General features: G+C 45.1%; 1 protein-coding gene across 1 annotated transcript in view; it reads right to left on the bottom strand.

Annotated features, from left to right (window-relative positions):
- LOC128700671 (neurotrimin-like) overlaps window positions 1-23,878 on the bottom strand; it is a 388,655-nt gene that overhangs the window by 45,395 nt on the left and 319,382 nt on the right. Inside the window, exon 4 of the mRNA XM_053793960.2 lies at window positions 6,060-6,270. Within this exon, the coding sequence (XP_053649935.2) occupies window positions 6,060-6,270 (211 nt within the window). The remainder of the gene's footprint in view (window positions 1-6,059; window positions 6,271-23,878) is intronic.

The raw sequence follows: 23,878 nt of genomic DNA, 5'->3' as shown, positions 1-23,878 counted from the left end.
GCCGTTACTGCTGGACACATGCTCGACTACAAGACTGTGGCAGTTACTGCTGGGCACGTGCTAGGCTACAAGACTGTGGCAGTTACTGCTGGACACATGCTAGATTACAAGACTGTGGCAGTTACTGCTGGACACACGCTAGGCTACACGACTGGCAGTTACTGCTGGACACACGCTAGGCTACAAGACTGTGGCAGTTACTGCTGGACACACGCTAGGCTACAAGACTGTGGCAGTTGCTGCTGGACACACGCTAGGCTACAAGACTGGCAGTTACTGCTGGACACACGCTAGGCTACAAGACTGGCAGTTACTGCTGGACACACGCTAGGCTACAAGACTGGCAGTTACTGCTGGACACACGCTAGGCTACAAGACTGGCAGTTACTGCTGGACACACGCTAGGCTACATGACGGGCAGTTACTGCTGGACACACGCTAGGTTACAAGACTGTGGCAGTTACTGCTGGACACACGCTAGGCTACAAGACTGTGGCAGTTACTGCTGGACACACGCTAGGCTACAAGACTGGCAGTTACTGGTGGACACATGCTAGGCTACAAGATTGTGGCAGTTACTGCTGGACACACGCTAGGCTACAAGACTGGCAAATACTGCTGGACACACGCTAGGCTACAAGACTGTGGCAGTTACTGCTGGACACACGCTAGGCTACAAGACTGGCAGTTACTGCTGGACACACGCTAGGCTACAAGACTGGCAGTTACTGTTGGACACAAGCTAGGCTACAAGACTGGCAGTTACTGCTGGACACACGCTAGGCTACAAGACTGTGGCAGTTACTGCTGGACACACGCTAGGCTACAAGACTGGCAGTTACTGCTGGACACACACTAGGCTACAAGACTGGCAGTTACTGCTGGACACACGCTAGGCTACAAGACTGGCAGTTACTGCTGGACACATGTTAGGCTACAAGACTGTGGCAGTTACTGCTGGACACATGCTAGGCTACAAGACTGTGGCAGTTACTGCTGAATACACGCTAGGCTACAAGACTGTGGCAGTTACTGCTGAATACACGCTAGGCTACAAGACTGTGGCAGTTACTACTGGACACATACTAGGCTACAAGACTGTGGCAGTTACTGCTGGACACATGCTAGGCTACAAGACTGGCAGTTACTGCTGGACACATGCTAGGCTACAAGTCTGTGGCAGTTACTGCTGGACACATGCTAGACAACAAGACTGTGGCAGTTGCTGCTGGACACATGCTAGGCTACAAGACTGTGGCAGTTGCTGCTGCACACATGCTAGGCTACAAGACTGTGGCAGTCACTGCTGGACATGCTAGGCTACAAGACTGTGGCAGTTACTGCTGGACACATGCTAGGCTACAAGACTGCGGCAGTTACTGCTGGACACATGCTAGGCTACAAGACTGCGGCAGTTACTGCTGGACACATGCTAGGCTACAAGACTGCGGCAGTTACTGCTGGACACATGCTAGTCTACAAGACTGTGGCAGTTACTGCTGGACACATGCTAGGCTACAAGACTGTGGCAGTTACTGCTGGACACATGCTAGTCTACAAGACTGTGGCAGTTACTGCTGGGCACATGCTTGTCTACCAGACTGTGGCAGTTACTGCTGGACACATGCTAGGCTATAAGACTGTGGCAGTTACTACTGGACACACGCTAGGCTACAAGACTGTGGCAGTTACTGCTGGACACATGCTAGGCTACAAGACTGTGGCAGTCACTGCTGGACACATGCTAGGCTATAAGGCTTTGGCAGTTACTACTGGACAAATGCTAGGCTACAAGACTGTGGCAGTTACTGCTGGACACATGCTAGGCTACAAGACTGTGGTAGTTACTACTGGACACATGCTAGGCTACAAGAGTGTGGCAGTTACTGCTGGACACATGCTAGTCTACAAGACTGTGGCAGTTACTGCTGGACACATGCTAGGCTACAAGACTGTGGCAGTTACTACTGGACACATGCTAGGCTACAAGAGTGTGGCAGTTACTGCTGGACACATGCTAGGCTACAAGACTGTGGCAGTTACTGCTGGACACATGCTAGGCTACAAGACTGTGGCAGTTACTGCTGGACACATGCTAGGCTATGAGACTGTGGCAGTTACTGCTGGACACATGCTAGGCTATAAGACTGTGGCAGTTACTACTGAACACATGCTAGGCTACATGAGTGTGGCAGTTACTGCTGGACACATGCTAGTCTATAAGACTGTGGCAGTTACTGCTGGACACATGCTAGGCTACAAGACTGTGGCAGTTACTGCTGGACACATGCTAGGCTATAAGACTGTGGCAGTTACTGCTGGACACATGCTTGTCTATAAGACTGTGGCAGTTACTGCTGGACACATGCTAGGCTATAAGACTGTGGCAGTTACTACTGGACACATGCTAGGCTACAAGAGTGTGGCAGTTACTGCTGGACACATGCTAGTCTACAAGACTGTGGCAGTTACTGCTGGACACATGCTAGGCTACAAGACTGTGGCAGTTACTGCTGGACTGTAGGCTACAAGTTACTGCTGGACACATGCTAGGCTACAAGACTGCTGGACACATGCTAGGCTACAAGACTGTGGCAGTTACTGCTGGACACATGCTAGGCTATGAGACTGTGGCAGTTACTACTGGACACATGCTAGGCTACAAGAGTGTGGCAGTTACTGCTGGACACATGCTAGTCTACAAGACTGTGGCAGTTACTGCTGGACACATGCTAGGCTACAAGACTGTGGCAGTTACTGCTGGACACATGCTAGGCTACAAGACTGTGGCAGTTACTGCTGGACACATGCTAGGCTATGAGACTGTGGCAGTTACTGCTGGACACATGCTAGGCTACAAGACTGTGGCAGTTACTGCTGGACAACAGCTTGGCTACAAGACTGTGGTAGTTAATGTTGTATAGAGATGAAAAATATGTGAAATGTAAAGTGTGTGAACAGACAGTGGCCAAACTCTGGAGCATATTTGTGTGGTCCCTGAATAATAATTTAAAATAATTAATAATAATTTTAGCATATCAGCCTTGTCCCACCAAGCAAAGGCGACCTAAAAAATAAGGGAAGCATTCACCATCATTCAGTTAGTTGCTATCTTGCCAGAAGTAGACAGACATAGCCACTCAGATGACCCTCCGACCTACAACCTCCTCCTCATTCCTCTAGGGTAAGAAGCACTATTCTTCCCACCTCCAGGACAGTCCAGTTAACCCATCTCCCAGAATTATTTCATAAACTAGATGCATTTCGATTGTTACACAATTCTAGAACGGTATCTCCGTATTCCACAAGCCTAGCCTCCTCTACGTAAGTGCATGCAAAAGAAATATTTGAGGGTAATCATAAAATTGCAATGCAGGAAAATATAAATATGTATACTTGTTTGTGCATATAAATTTTTATACAGACAACGCCTCAAACTGATCAAAATCGTCGAAATATGTTATAAAATAACACTGTAGCATATTTTTAATATACGTGCGTTTTAATATGCTTCCATTTCTTATCTGCATGTAATTGTATACTTATTAATGCATATGTATATTTACATATGTAAATATTTTGTATTTATACGTGTGCAGATGTACAACTTTCTGTTTGCAGTTACATTTGCTATAAAATTCTCTACAATCCTGCAATTAAAAATATTTTGTGCTTTTTGAATATAGTCCAATACGATCAGAAATATTCATTGGACTGACAAATTTGCCCACACACAAACCAAGCTAAATGGACACTATCCTGGCTACAAGATCCATCGGCCATTTCATACCGACGTCATTCAGAAGAGGGAAACACACATTTTGATTCTGATGGTTAAACGGGAACCAAAATTTTACAATGTTCATGAAATGGTCGGATCTGCACCTACACACTTTAGTTTCACTCTGCGACGTCGCTGAATAGGAGACAAATTTTTTGGGGGAGGTCTGAAGCTCCATCACTGAGGGTTTTGGAACTCACTCGAGGCATTCCAGGATGTTGGAAATGGGATTAATAAGTTAAGTCCTAGGGCACTTACACAAGACTTCGAAATCTGAATCCGACTGATGAGGTATTCTCGAGTTATGAGTGGAAGAAAATCGAAAAGTTGGAATAAAAAATAAAAAAATCATACAACTTTATAAGGCATCCCTCCAGGGGATACTTAGTTATACCTCGCTCGCACTCCAACAACACATCAAATTCATAAAATCTCACACACACACACATATATGTTAAGAAACGGGATACACACGCACACACTTCTGCATGTGTTACAAAAATTAGGTAATTCTAACCATTGAGAATCATTAATCTTGTCTGGGGTCATACTGTGAAATGAGAGATAATTAGGTTTGATCCAATGAAGGGAAGATACGCTCTAGTTTCATTGATGAAGAGCTACTACTGCCCTGACATCAGGCAACAACGCCACCGAAAGATAATATTTGATAATTACTCTCTCGGAACCAAGAGCTGCGCGCCTGCTGTATGCTTAAGCGTCTACCACATAAAACCTTCACAACCTACCCGCAAGTTTTCCACACTTCATGTTCTTAACCTTACTGGTCATCCTCTTCAGTCCCATCCTCTCTAAATGTCAAAAGTAACTCCCTCCTTTCCTCTGCGCTCTAAATAAAAACCTCTCATAACCTCACATAGCCTTCAAATTTGTACACTCTAAATTTTTAACATAAACACACCACACATCGCTTGTCCATGTGACATCTGCACTGCGTCTAGCCTCTTCACTGTAGCGTTCAAAACCCATGCCTCACACCCATATAAAAGGGTTTATAAGATTATGTTCTGTAGCAATCCTCATTTTTGCGTCTATGAAGTTTCTCTCCACAGATGCTACAACACTTCACTCTACCATCTGATGTTTCGCTCATCTCGTCTCTCATATATAGACCCATCTGCCGACACGTCTACTCCCGAATATCCATATATATTCACTTCTCTATACTTCCTCCATCCATTCTGATATTTAATAATAATGCAATTATCATTAATAAATAATTATATAGTCATTAAATCTAACAATAAAGTTTCTGACTCTAGTCCGACTTGCTATAATGTTTACATGATATGGTATGATTATTATATATATTTTTTTATGCACGATTCATTATCTTTCAGCTTGAAAAAGCGATGCCTTACGGTACCTTGAATGACATTATTTAAAGTATTTTTTATTGTTTGGCCATCTATGAATTACGAGTTAGAAATAATCAGATCAACCTGGAGGAAATCCAGTGTGTGTGTCATGGTGTGAAATAGAGTAATTTCTTCAAACCCAGCAGTGAATTTATGGTTGAGGTTAGACTAAGCAGAAACTTACTAAAAACTTTATTCTTATATCATGAGATTATAGCTGTCTCTATGGCCGGGGTCGTTATGCTCTAGTGTCGTCTGGGAGGTCAGAGGGACCAGCCCCTTGTGGAGGACCAAGCCTCTAGCGTTTCTCTCTCTCTCTCTCTCTCTCTCTCACACACACACACACACACAGGATATAAAAATAGGATGTCCACATATTTTTGCCATTTTTCATTAGGAAAAGAATTTTTCATAACAAGGTGCCTTAATTAACATAAAATTCATATAAGATTGCTAATAACTGGTGGGAGGATTTCCCATTGCCATACCAAACATTTAGATAAAAAAAAGTAATGAAGCACAAATTTTGCATCGATTAAGCCAAATTTAATAATTTAATTATTGCATGCAGTAGTTAAAATTGGCTGGTTCTTTAGAGAGAAATTTTCAGAAGTTGGCAACTGGGAACTTTGAAAATAATGGTGAAGCACCAGTGCTCATCTACAGAGAAGTTTATGAGGTGGCTCTGTGGAGAGGTGCACAAGGTGGCTCTATGGATAAGTTGTGATATTACACTAACCAACAGCAGTATAAGGTAGTGTATGAGGTGTGTCTATGAAGGGTAACAGTGTAACCTACGAAAAATACACAAGGCTCCGTAGAGGAGTGTTAAAGTGACTCTTGCTAACAGAAGAGAGATGAACGAGGTGACGCCTGAGTGTCGAAAATGTGACACTTACCAACAACAGAGAGGTGTATGAGGTGACTTTGTGGAGGAGTGGTGGAGATCTGGCACTCGTACATCCCAGCGTCCCTGTCCTGCAGATAGTGGATCATGAGGAGCCAGTCGTCAGAACTTGCAGAGTGACGCGCTGAGAACCTCTCGTCGGAGGTGTAAGTGAAACGGCCCACCGTCAGCAGATGGATATCCCGGTGCCTGATCCATGACACCTGAAGAAGGAAGCAAGTGGTGAGAGAGAAAGTTTAACTTAATACAAACAAAAATTCTTTGAATTATATTTTGGGGTAATAAAATCAACTAGCAATTAGACAGAAATGGCTGAGACACTAGAAAACACGAATTAAAGAGGATATCAGACGCCAGTAAGAAGAGGAAGAAGAAAATGAGCAGGAGGAGGAGAAAGTAAAGGAGAGAGAGAGAGAGAGAGATGAGGAATATAACGAGAGGCTATAAAAGCAGAGATGTAAAGGAAATTTTAGGACCTCTCTGCCCCAAAAAACTTTATTTGTAATAACCTTGAGAGAGGGAGAGAGAGGAACGTAATTTCAACTATTTTCAGTCCAGTTTTTATCTTTTTATGCCCCGTCAGCGTGATGGAAATGAAAATGCCAGAGCGTTTCCCTTTTCTGTCTTGAGAACGGGTAAGTAACTGAGAGTGATACCAGAGTAGTTACTGTGTTACACTAGTGGACGACCAGGAAGTGACGATGATGCTAGTACTGGGGTAGTTACTGTTACACTAGTGGACGACCAGGAAGTGACAATGCTAGTACTGGGGTAGTTACTGTGCTACACTAGTGGACGACCAAGAAGTGACATTGATGCTAGTACTGGGGTAGTTACTGTGTTACACTAGTGGACGACCAGGAAGTGACATTGATGCTAGTACTGGGGTAGTTGCTGTGTTATACTAGTGGACGACCAGGAAGTGACGATGTTAGTACTGGGGTAGTTACTGTGTTACACTAGTGGACGACCAGGAAGTGACGATGTTAGTACTGGGGTAGTTACTGTGTTACACTAGTGGACGACCAGGAAGTGACGATGTTAGTACTGGGGTAGTTACTGTGTTACACTAGTGGACGACCAGGAAGTGACGATGTTAGTACTGGGGAAGTTACTGTGTTACACTAGTGGACGACCAGGAAGTGACAGTGATGCTAGTACTGGGGTAGTTACTGTGCTACATTAGTGGACGACCAGGAAGTGACAATGCTAGTACTGGGGTAGTTACTGTGCTACACTAGTGGACGACCAGGAAGTGACAATGCTAGTACTGGGGTAGTTACTGTGCTACACTAGTGGACGACCAGGAAGTGACAATGCTAGTACTGGGGTAGTTACTGTGCTACACTAGTGGACGACCAGGAAGTGACAATGCTAGTACTGGGGTAGTTACTGTGCTACACTAGTGGACGACCAAGAAGTGACATTGATGCTAGTACTGGGGTAGTTACTGTGTTACACTAGTGGACGACCAGGAAGTGACATTGATGCTAGTACTGGGGTAGTTGCTGTGTTATACTAGTGGACGACCAGGAAGTGACGATGTTAGTACTGGGGTAGGTACTGTTACACTAGTGGACGACCAGGAAGTGACGATGTTAGTACTGGGGTAGTAACTGTGTTACACTAGTGGACGACCAGGAAGTGATGATGTTAGTACTGGGGTAGTTACTGTGCTACACTAGTGGACGACCAGGAAGTGACAATGCTAGTACTGGGGTAGTTACTGTGCTACACTAGTGGACGACCAGGAAGTGACAATGCTAGTACTGGGGTAGTTACTGTGTTACACTAGTGGACGACCAGGAAGTGACAATGCTAGTACTGGGGTAGTTACTGTGCTACACTAGTGGACGACCAGGAAGTGACAATGCTAGTACTGGGGTAGTTACTGTGCTACACTAGTGGACGACCAAGAAGTGACATTGATGCTAGTACTGGGGTAGTTACTGTGTTACACTAGTGGACGACCAGCAAGTGACATTGGTGCTAGTACTGGGGTAGTTGCTGTGTTATACTAGTGGACGACCAGGAAGTGACAGTGATGCTAGTACTGGGGTAGTTACTGTGCTACACTATTGGACGACCAGGAAGTGACAGTGATGCTGATGTTCCACTAGTGATATGTTATCTTCAGTTTTTAAGAATGTTTTGTTAATCTTCAAAACTCAACTCTGACTCACTTTTCATGAGTTATTTTATAGGCATTAATAGGCTCAGTCTGTCAACACGTCAAATACCAAAGACCCATCTTCAGTGTTTTCTTCTAGCACGCTCACATGAACATGCTGCCTGCTCAAGCTCTCACAGTTACCCCTTCACTGACAACTAAATGGTTATAAGTGATAATTTTTAAAGAGGTAGAGCGGTAAGCCAGCGGAAGGCCTTGGTCAGATGACCAAAAGCTCCAACGGCGGGTCATCAACTAAGACCCGCATTAGGAAACATTTGTCCAGTTTCCTGATGAACCTTACCTAACCCAACGCCCTTCAGTGAGCTTCATTCATCTTAATTATTAACACCTTCGTCATCTACCTTCCTCAATTCTGTCTATCTGGACGAGCCATCTAACACTATTTGAATTACACTTTTCCTAACCCACACTGTCTCATAATTTTGTGATTCGCATATTAATGCCAGCCTCGGCATTTCCAGTGCCTGGATGCACTGGAAATGCCGTGGCAACATTAAGATACAATGTTTCGCAAACATACAAAAACGTCGGCACCACTTGACTCAGACGTCTCACTCGTTTTGTATTCACCAACAAACTTGAAAGTTTTCCAAAGATTTTTCAGCAGTAACGCAACTTCCTTTCTTTCACGTATTTAGGTATTTACATCCATTTCCATGTAATTCAATTTATTAATTTCATCCAGGTTCTATACTACAATCCCTAGTCCGTTACTAATTTCAATAACATTGCTGTTCTCAATATAAACTTGCTTCGTTTTTCCACATTATTATAAGCTCTCCCACCAGCCTCACTCTCCTTGTGCTGGAGGACTAACATGGGTGGGTATATCCTTCATGGCTAAGCGAATAGAACTTCCCACCACTGCAGTCTTACAGTGCCACTCTAGTATTCTTGTTTTATTCAACCTTTTCTCCTGTACCACTAACTTCAGATTCACTCCTCATACATTGCGTTATACAACTTTTTCTTCTACACTAGTAAGCTGAATTACACCCATCATAAAAATAAATTTCCTCATGTCACCTACTTGCCACCGATTTCACAAACTTGGAAAAAGGAAAAATCCGATGACATTCTTTATCCCTCTTGTACTGCTTTTCCTAATCCACATATGCCTGCTCTTTAATACTAATATCTGATCAACCAGTCACTTGGCAGCACCTCAATGCCTGCCTAAAAGCATGCAGACATGGTCAAGAGGTTTTTATTCAGACCGAACATCAGAATGGGTAAGATATGTGATCTAAGTGACTTCGACCCTGGAATAATTGTTGACGCCAGACGGGGTGGTTTGACTCCCTCAAACTGTTGATCTCTCTTGGGTTTTCACGCAAAACAGTTTCTAGAGTTTACAGAGAATGTGTGAAAAATACAAAACTTGAAGTGAGCGGCAATTCTGTAGGCCAATACGCCTTAATAATGAGAGATGTCAGATGATAACGGCCACAGTGGTTCAAGCGGACTGGAAAATGACAGTAGTTCAAATAACCACGCGTTACAACATTGGTATGCAGAAGAGCATCTGTGAATGCAAAACATGTCGAACCTTAAAGTGGATAGGTTACAACAGCAGAAGACCACATCGAGTTCAACTTGTGTCAGCTAAGAGCAGGAAACCAAGGTTAACCTGGGCAATCTCGCCAACATTAACAGTTGAAGATTGGAAAAACGTCGCCTGGATCGACGAATTGTGATTTCTGCTACGACATGCAGATGATAGGGTCAGAATTCGGAAAAAAACTTTGGGATGTCGTGGAACGGGAGATTCACAGTATGGATGTGACCGAGAAATCTGCAGCAACTGCGTGATATTATGTCAACATGGGCCATGATCTCTGTGCAATGTTTCCAACGCCATGAAGAATGTATGTTGTTCTGGAGGTAGAAAGGGGCCATACCCAGCACTAATAGGGTATATATATACATTATATATATATATATATATATATATATATATATATATATATATATATATATATATATATTATTTTAACACACCGGCCGTATCCCACCGAGGCGGGGTGGCCCAAAAGGAAAAACGAAAGTTTCTCCTTTTATATTGAGTAATATATACAGGAGAAGGGGTTACTAACCCCTTGCTCCCGGCATTTTAGTCGCCTCTTACAACACGCATGGCTTACGGAGGAAGAATTCTGTTCCACTTCCCCATGGAGGTAAGAGGAAATAAACAAGAACTAGAAAGAAAATAGAAGAAAACCCAAAGGGGTGTGTGTATATATATGCTTGTACATGTATGTGTAGTGTGACCTAAGTGTAAGTAGAAGTAGCAAGACGTACCTGAAATCTTGCATGCTTATGAGACAGAAAAAAGGACACAGCAATCCTACCATCATGTAAAAACAATTACAGGCTTTCGTTTTACACTCGGCAGGACGGTAGTACCTCCCTGGGTGGTTACTGTCTACCAACCTACTACCTAGGATATATATATATATATATATATATATATATATATATATATATATATATATATATATATATATATATATATATATATATATATATATATATAATACACACACACACACACATGTTCGAGGTCTATGACCTATTTTCCTTGGCTCAGTCCTGATTGCCAGCTTCCCCAGGCGCTGTTTGACTCGTCCTTCTCTACGTGGCAAAGCCTCTCTATAACGTTAGTCTATTTTTTTTAGTTACCTGAGGTTCAGTATTTTTGGCTTTTAGTTAATTCCCTAAGCTCTGGGTTTACTAAAGTTAACGAATTGACCTTGTCTGTATGGTCTTCTTGTCGTTTTTTTCAAAGTTAGGGTTCCAAACAGGTGCTTTATACATAAGAGATGTAAATCATCTTAAAAGAATTTTGTAGGTACCATACGTCCTTATCTTTGTATTTGTCATTATACCACTGTGTTGTGTGGTATTCATAAATCTCCACGTCCAGTCACATGTTTAGTTTGGTATCCACCGATAATATCGAAACGTCCAATATACAGTGTCCTGTCCTATTTGTGATTGTAGTCTCGAGTCACAGCTCATAGTCCGGAGACCGTAATTAGCAAATATTATCCTTCAAGGCTGTTTTTGTTGCTGGTTCTTTATCTAAGAAACTAGATCTTCCTTTCCTTCCATCAATCCTGATTACCTATCATTTCACAGGAGCAGCATGACCCTAAATAGGACAATGGTAAAAATACTTAATTTTTGAAACACGGGCACAGTTGTGTGCGTGTATCACGTTACCTAACATTTAGTGTGTGTGTGCAGTCACCTAGTTGAGGTTGCAGGGTTCGATTCACATCTGGCCCAGCCTCTTCACTGGCCGTTACTACGTCACTCTTCCTGCTTCATGAGATTTATCATTCATACCTCTTGTTAAAGCTATGTATGGATCCTGCCTACACTACCCTTCCCAGACTATTCCACTTCCAGACTATTCCATGACTGAAGAAATGCTTCCTAACATCCCTGTGATTCATCTGAGTCTTCAACTTCCAACTGTGACTCCTTGTTGCTGTGTTCCATCTCTGGAACATCCTGTCCACCTTGTCGATTCCTCTCAGTATTTTATGTCGTTATCATATCTCCCGTATCTCTCCTGTCCTCCAGTGTCATAAGGTCGATTTCCCTTAATCTCTCCTCGTAGCACATGCCCCTTAGCTCCTGGACCAGTCTTGTTGCAAACCTTTTCACTTTCTCTAATTTCCTTACATGCTTGGCTAGGTGTGGGTTCCAGACTGGTGCTTCATACTCCAATATAGGTCTGTCGTACACGGTGTACAGGGTCCTCAACGATACCTTATTAAGATATCGGAGATGTTGGTTAGCTAGGCGCCTGTATGCTGCAGCGGTTATTTAGTTGATGTGCGCTTCTGGAAATGTACCCGGTGTTACATTCACCCCAAGATCTTTTTCCTTGAGCGAGGTTTGTAGTCTCTGGCCCCTTAGACTGTCCTCCGTCTTCTTTGCCCTTCCCCAATCTTCATGACTTCGCACTTGGTGGGGTTGAACTCCTGGAGTCAATTTCTGGACCAGGCCTGCAGCCTGTCCAGATCCTGGTCCTCGTCCAATTCAATCCTTCTCATCAACTTAACATCATCTGCAAACAGGGACACTTCTGTGTCTATTCCTTCCGTCATGTCGTTCACAAATCCCAGAAAAAAACACTGGTCCTAGTTTAATATTTCATGTCTCCTTTTTTTAAAAATTGGGAATACATTTGCTGTCTTCCATACCTCAGGTAGTCTCCCTGTTTCGATACATGTGTTGAAGAGTGTTGTTAGTGGTATACAAAGAGGCCTTTGCTCCCTCCCTCAGGACCCATGGAGAGACGTTATCCGGCCCCATCGCCTTTGAGGTATCTATCTCGCTTAGCAGCCTCTTCACTTCTTCCTCGGTTGTATGTATTGTGTCCAACACTTGATGGTGAACCCCGCCTCTCCGTCTTTCTGGAGTCCATTCTGTCTCCTCTGTGAACACTTCTTTGAATCTCATGTTGAGTTCCACACATACCGGTCGTTTCTTGTGATCTTCCCTCCTTCCTTCCTCAGCCTCATTACTTGGTCCTTGACTGTTGTTTTCCTCCTGATGTGGCTTTACAACAGCTTCGGGTCAGATTTGGCTTTTGCTGCTAGGTCATTTTCGTATTGTCGTTGGCCCTCCCTTCTTACCTGTGCATATTCATTCTGGATCTGCAACTGCTCTCCTTATTCTCTTGGGTCCTTTGCCTTCTATAATTCTTCCATTCTCCAGCACACTTGGTTTTGGCCTTTCTACACCTTTGAGTAAACCAAGGGCTCATCCTGGCCTTCTCGTTATTTCTGTTATACTTGGGTACAAACCTCTCCTCAGCTTCCTTGCATATTGTTGTCACATATTCCCTGCCAGTTCTGTCCCACTGAACTCCGTGCAGGAAATTCTTCATGCCTGTGTAGTCCCCTTTCTTGTAGTTTGGCTTCATTCGTCCTTCCCTTCCTGATTCCCTCTCCACTTGTAACTCTACTATGTATTCGAAGCTCAGAACCACGTGGTCACTGGCCCCGAGGAGTCTTTCATATGTGATGTCCTCAATATCTGCACTCCACAAGGTGAATACTAGGTCCAGTCTTGCTGGTGCATCCTCTCTCTCTGGTAGTGTCCCTTACGTGTTGGTACATGAGGTTTTCCAGTACCACCTCCATCGTCTTAGCCATCCATGTTTCTGGGCCCCCATGTGGCTCCAGGTTCTATCAGTCGATTTCCTTGTGATTAAAGTCACCCACAATCAGCAGCTTTGCCCTGCTCGTATGAGCCCTTCTGGTCACTTCAGCCAGTGTGTCAACCATCGCCTTGGCCTCCTGCTGTTCTGTGGTGGGTTATACTGAAGTGTTCCTGTTATGTAGTCTCTTGCTTCTCCTCTGTCTCTCTCCAACTCATAAAAATTCCATTGGTTTTTGATGAGCAGTGCCACTCCACCCCCTCTGTTCCCTCTGTCTTTCCTCAGGATCTGATATCCCGTTGGAAAGATGACGTCTATTATCGTTCCTGTGAGCTTCAGTGTGTGTGTGTGTGTGTGTGTGTGTGTGTGTGTGTGTGTGTGTGTGTGTGCGTGTGCGTGTACGTGTGTATGTGGTGTGTGTGTGCTGTGTACACTGCGTGTGTGTACACAACGCAGCGAGTTTGAGAGGAAGAGGAGTGCACATCGTCACCCAATTGCCTGGTCGATAGCCAGGCAGTCTGTGGTGTGCTCCTCACAGTCTGGTCTGATACATTAGGCACATGTGCAACGCCTTGTTATTTTCTTGTTTATAAAAAAACAGTGGCTTTTACAATGCAATTCAGAAATATTAACTGAAAACAGCAGATGTGGTAATCTGTCCCTTGGAGACACGCTTGAGCCAGGAAAGAGAAATGCATCTGTACACCTGTTTAGCTATTTTCAACTCTGTTCAACTACCTCCACTAATTTTTAACTCTCGTTAGAACTTTTCAACTCACTCTCACCTTATTCATAAGCTCTCAATAGTCTCCAACACTTCTACAACACACACTCTAACACCCTTCAGCATTCTCCAACAACATTCCAACACTCAGCTATACTGCCTAGCTCTCACAACCAGGCATTTCCCCCGTAAACTCTTTCCCACATGCAAGGCGACACATAAAACGCTATGCTCATCCCCTCGAACAATTTACCTTAAGGTCGTAATATTCCCCTCCCATTGCGAGACTTTCGGCCCTCTCGACTTATGGAAAATAGTTATAGGTATCATGCCAGCGGCTCCAGGATAATACTATCATCCCCCGCGAGGGCTGGGTGAGGCTCTCTAAGCCGTACCTGATCACCGTCCTGTGAACACCTGTGAGAAACTGCTGCCTTGAACGTACGTACGTGTGTGTGTGTGTGTGTGTGTGTGTGTGTGTGTGTGTGTGTGTGTGTGTGTGTGTGTGTGTGTGTGTGTGTGTATTCACCGAATTCATTTTACTGAGTTGTGTTTGCGGAGGTTGAGACTCACCTCCTGGCGACCTCCTAGATTACTATGATCATCATTACTGGTTTCTGGCCTCTTGAACCTTATTATACCTCTTCTTGAAAATGTGTATTGTGCTTGCCTCTGCCACTGCCTCATCTTGCCTCTACCACTGCCTCATCTTGCCTCTGCCACTGCCTCATCTTGCCTCTGCCACTGCCTCATCTAAGCCATTTCACATTTTCAGCCTCCCTGAGACTAAAGAAATATTTTCATGTCTTCAGCTTCCGCCTGTGTCCCCCTCGAGACTAGTCCTCTTGTTTCAAACTGTGTACCGTTCCTATCTTCCCTGCCAATTCTTCTTAGTGTTTAAACGTGATAGTCATATCTTCCCGTATCCTCTTCTCTACTGATTATCGTCAGGGCAAGCTTCTTCCACCTTTCCTCACAGTGCATTCCTGTAAGTCCAGGTTCTGGTCAGGTTACTACAGTCTGGACCCAGAGCATTGCAGGTGAAGAGCAGCAGCAACAGGATGTCTTCACGCCACTACTTCTAACCTGATTATAATCAGAGTGAAGGGAGAATCCTCCAGGGCGGCGACGAGAACCTACGAACGTCTTACCAAAACTCACAGTAAAGAGGCCAAACAACCCAGGTAACGAGTCTGAGCTGGCGATCAACCACTAACAGCCACTTCAGCAAGCAACTCTGTAAAGTAAATGAACACATCCTACCTACCTTAACGTTTTAATCATAAAAATATTTGCAAAGCCTAATTAATAATACTAGGTGCCTTAAATTATATGGAGGACATTTTAAAATTACTATGCATGAATGAATATTACAATAGTGAATGTTTCCATAAGACGATGAGAGCAACAGTAAGAAATCACTCACTGCTATTCTCTTCCTTCAGTGATCCAGGTACTCCCTGGATCACTCTGCCTGTTCCTTTAATTCCTTGTCTAATCTCTGTGTTATACTTTATGAAATACATTCTTATAGCTTAAGAAGACGCCGTCTCCCCAGCAGAGTAGATAAGACAGGATTTTTTCGTCCGTAAATCTGTGATGGTTTTCTGCAATGACTCTTCTCTCAAACTGCTACAATATTCTATGCAACATACTGCACTATGTTGCAGAGATGGGCCTGAAATTCAGTGGTTCTTGTCTGTCACTATTTACATACTTCACTGTCATTCTACGACGTAGACCTTCCTTTTTTTTAGTCATATTTCCTACTAAAACTCTTTGTTTCCCCAGTCAGACTTCTACCAGGCACTCACAGCATGATACTTGGCACCTTGTGGCTCATTGTAATTTCAGCTATGCTATATTTATTGTGTGAAAGCTGGGGAAGATTAAATGGTTAAAATCATAACTATAATTTTTAAAGGGGGGGAGGGGTAAATAACAAAAAATGGCACAATACTGTGACTGGAACGATACACATATAACCCCCACATAGAAGAGAGGAGTTTACGACGACGCTTCGGTCCGACTTGGGTCATCATATGACTAAGACCCGCATCAGGAAATTCTTGTCCTGTTTTCTGACAAACCTTACATAACTTAACCTAGGTCAGGTTTTCTGACTAGCTTCCTCCCTCATTCTCGTTTAATTCATACAGTTTGCTGTCTCAGAAAATTCTTCGTTAATTCTTCAAAAAAAATTTCTTTCCATTTTTGTGGTCTTCAGTGTGCAGTGGGGATCCCAGCTCTCACAAGCAATCTGTTATGGTTAAAATTTCTTAGTACTGGCTGTTCAGCTTTGTTTATTTAGCTTTCTCTGTTACTACCTCCAGTATGTGATCTTTGTCCTGTTATTCTGATACTATTCCTGTTTTTTGGTGGAACATTATTTTTCTCTCTTGACATAACAGTACCTGCTATATAATCCCTGAAATCCGTTGTTTCCAGACTTGCTAGTTCCTCAGATCTCCAGTTTCCTTCGTCTGCGCTAGTACTACAACTACTTTCTTTTCCCTTATTATTTAACAGTCCTCTGGGATTATAGTATTCACTGTTCGTACGAGTTTCGTCTCTGAAAGAGCAACAATAGTTGCCATATATTTATTGTGTGTGTGTGTGTGAACGCTAGACCTCAACCACCAGCCTGATCAGTACACCATGGGGATCCCTAACTTTATTACTCTCATTTACTTCCCTGGCTACTCGTATATCTCCTGCATCTCTCTCTCTCTCTCTCTCTCTCTCTCTCTCTTTCTCTTTATCTCTCTATCTCTCTCTCTTTATCTCTTTCTTTATCTCTCTCTCTCTTTATCTCTTTCTATCTCTCTCTCTCTCTCTCTCTCTCTCTCTCTCTCTCTCTCTCTCTCTCTCTCTCTCTCTCTCTCTCTCTCTCTCTCTCTCTCTCTCTCTCTCTCTCTCTCTCTCTCTCTCTCTCTCTCTCTCTCTCTCTCTCTCTATCTCTCTGAGCTGCCACTATTCTCACTCTCGTAATTACATCACTTACGTTAATGGGTAATTCTCTGAGTTGTGTTTGGTCTGAGCCCCTTATGTGTGAGCAGTGTTAACTAACTATAGTGACTGTGTATGAGCGTGTGGGAGGGAGAAAGAGAGAGAGAGAGAGAGAGAGAGAGAGAGAGAGAGAGAGAGAGAGAGAGAGAGAGACAGACAGACAGACAGACAGACAGACAGACAGACAGAGACAGAGAGGGCTGGAGTGTGAAAGTGAGTTTCTCTCCAGAGAACAACTGCCTTCTCCCCACATATTGCTCGACCAACCTCTCACTAATTTACTTTCTCTCTCCAAAACCCTTCATTCACCAGTACAGTATGTTCCCGCTTTTATTTCCTACGAAAGAGTTATCTTTCGTCAGATCATTTCAGAGCCGGGTTCCTGGTATATCGTTAATTTTAAGTGCGTATATTAAGTAACACAGATGTAGGGACGAGGGGGAAGCTGGAGACAGCTGTGAGCCAGACATCTGGTTTCTCTAAAACCCATAATGTTGCACAGTGCAGCATATTGTTGGCAAGAATGAAGACAATACAAAATGAAGAACTAGTTTTTAATGGGACAACGTGTAAACATAGTGGCGAGAACTGAATGATCGCTGAAGGGGTCGTGTCTTGAAAACCTGTTCAGCCAGAGTGAAGCAGATGACTGCTGCCCGTCTTGTAGCATGAAAGCTGTCCTCTGGCTATCCATTTTGTCGGTATCATTTATGAAGGTTCAGACCAACTGTATACAGGCCTTAAAACAGACAACTCAGTCACCTTGGCCTGCTGAATACAACAGTGTGCTTTCAGAATACAGAATTTGGTTTACCACCGTGTCGGTTACAACACACAACAGCACAACAGGTAATAACCATCGTAGCAGCTTACAGTGATGAGACACGTCTCCAAAAAAGCACGGTATGAATATTCGCTTGTCAAAGCTGCTTGATGTTCGGTATGGCAGGTAAGGAATCCGCGATAGCGCATGCAAATTCTCACCTGTAACTGAAGTGACTGGTAAGACTACCCGGAACAAAGTCCTCTACCAGCTGTCTAGGAGGGGCTGAAGGGACGGAGACAGTCCAGGAGAGTGGAGCATACTCACTGCGAGGGATATGAGCACCTTGGCTGCCTGTCTTACAGGATCCACAGCACAATTCGTCATAAGCAGTGCGAAACTCCACTAGAACCCTGTTACGTCCATTTCATCGCTGAGTGCTAACTCAACTCCTGTTGTAGATAAACGTCGGGTCTGCACTGATCAAGGAGTTTTCTTAATAAATGCCTCCAGTTCGTACAGCGACGTTTTACCTACATAAAAGTACCGTTCTCTACCCCCATCTGCTTCACACACCTTTGACACTACCGTCATGGTGTCTAGAGATCGGTGTTCCCTCTGTGACTGCGCAGCAGACAGTATAGTGCCACGCGCACACTGAGGATGCTACGAACTGGGCTACCAACACTATTTCCATACTTGTGAACATAACATTCATGCCGCACATGAACGGATAAAATTATTAGGAACATTGTTGGAGTCCATCAGTGTTTTCTCTGTAGTTATGCAAGATAACCTACACTCGGTGTACAACTTACACTCAGTGTATGACCTACACTCGATGTATGGTAACCTACACTCAGAATTTGTCTCCGGCCCTTCCCAGTATGTCTCTCCTTGTTGCCTGCATTCTTGCGTCTCTCATTGCTTAGTTTATTCTTTCCCTCGTTACTTTCCTTCATCGCCGTCTCCCTCCCTCCCTCTATCACTGCCTGTTACAGAAAACGCGATTCTAAAAAACTTGGAGATCTCCAGTGAATACTAGAAAGGACTGCCCTTCTAGCATCCAGGCTGTTACTGGGTTTTCGTAACAATTAGTCAGTATCCTTGTCCAATTATCCATTAGAATTCAGTAAGAATTAATAGTGCTTCAGGATTACAACTGGTAGGCTACTAACTAGAGAAATTAAAATTTAATAAATTTATTAATAATTAAGTTGTCTAGGCGTATATTAAATTAAATTAAATTAATATCAACAAAATAAGAATAATCACTTCTCTCGTGTACAGTATTATTGTGCTTAAAGCACATATCACATATATATGTCTTAAGTACCGTCTGGTACATCAACATTTAATAATACAATATACAAATAAGTTTGTGTGTATGTGTGTAAGTGCTCTAAGTAGTTCGCTATGTCTCACGACTCGAATAGACTTAAACAAGTGACTGACAAAGTCCTCTCATAAACTAACTTCTTGACCAACTGGCAGTCAGAACAGTCTATTTGAACAATAAAAAGAATGCTAAGAACAATAGCAATATAACAAGCAAAAGTGACACAGAATCAGGAACAAGGAGATAATATAACAACACTAAGTAGGGACCATCAGCAGATCCTCCACGAAAGTCACAAAACTCCCATACTACTGAATCTAAGTTCAGCATAAGAAAATCCCCGACTGTGACAATACACAGATACCAGTACAAGTTAGGTCAGAAGCTACAGCTCAGGACCTGAGTTTCTCAGGGTGTCTATGCGACACACAACCTCAGTACAACGTCGAAAATCACTAAGTCTATACAATGTTCTGTGAACAGTCTCTCCAGAACTAACAACAATAATAAGAAAGAGACGATCTTCCAACAAGGGCCAATAAGAGAGATTTAGGCTCGTCTTGTCTAGAATACGTCCAACCACCAAGCGAGTCTAGACCAGACTGAATACTTCAGGCGAGGTGAGAACACCCCCCCCCCCCATCGATCACGTGATAACTCCATGGACAGTTGCTGCCCAGCAACAGAAGCCGGCAGAGTATATTACATCCTACCTAGCAAGAGTAACTAAGACAAATAATAATATAAAGCAATATATTCACGATTTAGCTATTATCGCAAATATAAGCAATATAAAATTATATGAAAAGGTAATATGCATGATATACATATAATATACATCATATACATTGCAACCCATTCAGGGGTTGCAACTGCCACACTCCCTTCTGTAGCTATTTCTTTTCCCCTCTCTATCACCATCATCCTACCTTCCTAGAAACAACTATCATACCACCACTAGTGCCACTATGACCACCACAACCACACACCACCACCACGAGCACCACCACACACCCTACCACTACACTACAAACCACCACCATCACAAGCACCTCCACCACCACAACACCACCAACACCACAAATCACCAACACCACAAACCACCAACACCACAAACCACCAACACCACAAACCACCAACACCACAAACCACCAACACCACAAACCACCAACACCACAAACCACCAACACCACAAACCACCAACACCACAAACCACCAACACCACAAACCACCATCACCACACACCACCATCACCACACACCACCATCACCACACACCACCATCACCACCACACACAACCCGTACACCATCACCAACACACAACACCACTAACACTACTACACCACCACCACCGCCACCACCACACCACCACCGCCACCACCATATAAAGGCAAGCCCTTTATAACCACACCACCCCACACCACCACCGCCACCACCACACCACCAACCACACCACCACACACCACCAGCAAACACCACCACCACCACTACGCACCACCACACCACCAACCACACCACCACACACCACCAGCAAACACCACCACCACCACACACCAACACCACCACACACCAACACCACCACCACCACACACCGCCACCACCACCACACATCACAACCACACATCACCACCACCACACATCACCACACCCACCACCACCACCACACATCACCACACCCACCACCACCACACACCACCACACATCACCACACCCACCACCACATCCACCACCACACATCACCACACCCACCACCACATCCACCACCACACATCACCACACCCACCACCACCACCACCACACACCACCACTACCACCACACCCACCACCACTACCACCACACCCACCACCACTACCACCACACCCACCACCACCACCACCACACACCACCACTACCACCACACCCACACACCACCACCACGCCCACACACCACCACCACCAGCACACACCACAACCATACACCACCACCACACACCACTAACGCACACCACTACCGCACACCACCGCACACCACCACCACCACCACCACACACCACCACACACACACCACCACCACACACCACCACCACCACCACACACCACCACCACCACACACCACACCACCACCACACACCACACCACCACCACACACCACCACCACACACCACACCACCGCCACACACCACACCACCGCCACACACCACCACACCACCACACCACCGCCCCACACCACCACCACCACCACACACCACCACCACCACACACCACCACCACACACCACACCACCGCCACACACCACTACCACACACCACCACACCACCACCACACCACCACCACCACACCACTACCACACACCACCGTACACTGCCACACCACCACCACTACCACACACCACCGTACACTGCCACACCACCACCACTACCACACACCACCGTACACTGCCACACCACCACCACTACCACACACCACCGTACACTGCCACACCACCACCACTACCACACACCACCACCACTACCACACACCACCACCACACACACCACACACCACCACCACACACACCACACACCACCACCACACACACCACACACCACCACCACACACACCACACACCACCACCACACCACCACCACCACCACCGCTACCACACACCACCACCACACACCACCACCACCACCGCTACCACACACCACCACCACACACCACTACTACCACCACCGCTACCACACATTACCACCACTACCACCACACACCACCACTACCACCACCGCTACCACACATCACCACCACTACCACCACCGCTACCACACATCACCACCACCACCACACACCACCACCACCACACACCACCACCACCACACACCACCACCACACACCACCACCACCACCACACACCACCACCACCACACACCACCACCACTACCACACACCACCACCACTACCACACACCACCACCACCACCACTACCACACACCACCACCACCACCACACCACCACAGCACCACCACCACAGCACCACCACCACAGCACCACAACCACCACTACCACACACCACCACCACCACCACACACCACCACCACCACACCACCACACACCACCACCACCACCACACCATCACACACCACCACCACCACCACACCATCACACACAACCACCATACCACCACCACCACACCACCATCACACACCACCACCACCACACCACCATCACACACAACCACCATACCACCACCACCACACCACCATCACACACCACCACCACCACACCACCACCATCACACACAACCACCATACCACCACCACCACACCACCGTCACACACCACCACCACCACACCACCACCATCACACACCACCACCACCACACCACCACCATCACACACAACCACCATACCACCACCACCACACCATCACACACCACCACCACCACACCACCACCATCACACACCACCACCACCACACCACCACCATCACACACAACCACCACCACCACCACCACCACCAGTCTTCTCCGTCACTGTTGTTTCAACTCGGGAAAGAAAAAGTTTTCCCAGAGTTTTTTCTTTTTGTCAAGCTTATAACTTAATACTTATAACTTTTAACTTATAACAATGTGAACACTACGAAACTGTTGTATGTTGAAGGTTCCCTCCATCCAATTTAAGTACACACACACACACACACACACACACACACACACACACACACACACACACACACACACACACACACACACACACACACACACACTACACAATCGTCCCCAACCACACTGCAGCAACCAGGCTCTCCCACACCCCCACACCAGCATATGCAACCACTACTTCCCATATCAGATCTCCAACCCACCCCTACACCTGCACTCCCCCCTCACCCAAACCTACATCAACACCAGCCACCATCACTCCAACACCCATAATCACTCCTGTTCCCCCCACACTATCCACCAAAACCAGCACCCACACTTGCATCAGCACCAACCCAACCTACTCATCACTAACACCTTCTCTCCCTCTCCCCCACTAACCCTCCCACACGTCCTCCCCCTCCTACATTCCCTCACCCTCTACCACACTACCCCTTGCCTTCACACACACGTATCAACAAACTCCACTGGATGGGAATGCAGCCTCTGCGAAGCTTAGCCAACAGAAATATACGAATTCTAAGCTTGGGGTGTCTGTAGGCAGGGAATGTCTAGGAAAATGATTGAACCATGCGGTTTTTAGCATCTAAAATGAATGCCATTATCTCCTGACCAGAGAATTGTGTCGTTCTACCTTCCATAAAACCTTTCTCTCTGAAATGTTATACTTGGGTCCATGAGAATCAGTGCTACAACACAAAGCCGCTTCCCATGTGAAAGTGATCAGGAGGCACTAACTCTACAAATTATGGAGAAACCAACCATAATAGTTACAGCCATTCAAGGTCAAAATATTCCACCTCGGAGCCTCGTTGGACCGGAAGCATAATCAGTGACCTTCACTCACGAACCAGATTAATGACAACAAATCCCTCGACAAGCAATACAACTTGATTCGTTTTTGTAAATATACAGAGCCTTAACCATCTGCCAATAACAAAATGTCGTTTACTCCTCAAGTGTCAATTGCAGTAGTGTTTTCAGGT

This window comes from Cherax quadricarinatus, chromosome 56, assembly GCF_038502225.1.
Source record: "Cherax quadricarinatus isolate ZL_2023a chromosome 56, ASM3850222v1, whole genome shotgun sequence".
Classification (NCBI taxonomy): Eukaryota; Metazoa; Arthropoda; class Malacostraca; order Decapoda; family Parastacidae; genus Cherax; species Cherax quadricarinatus.
This window is presented reverse-complemented; position numbering and strand designations above follow the sequence as displayed.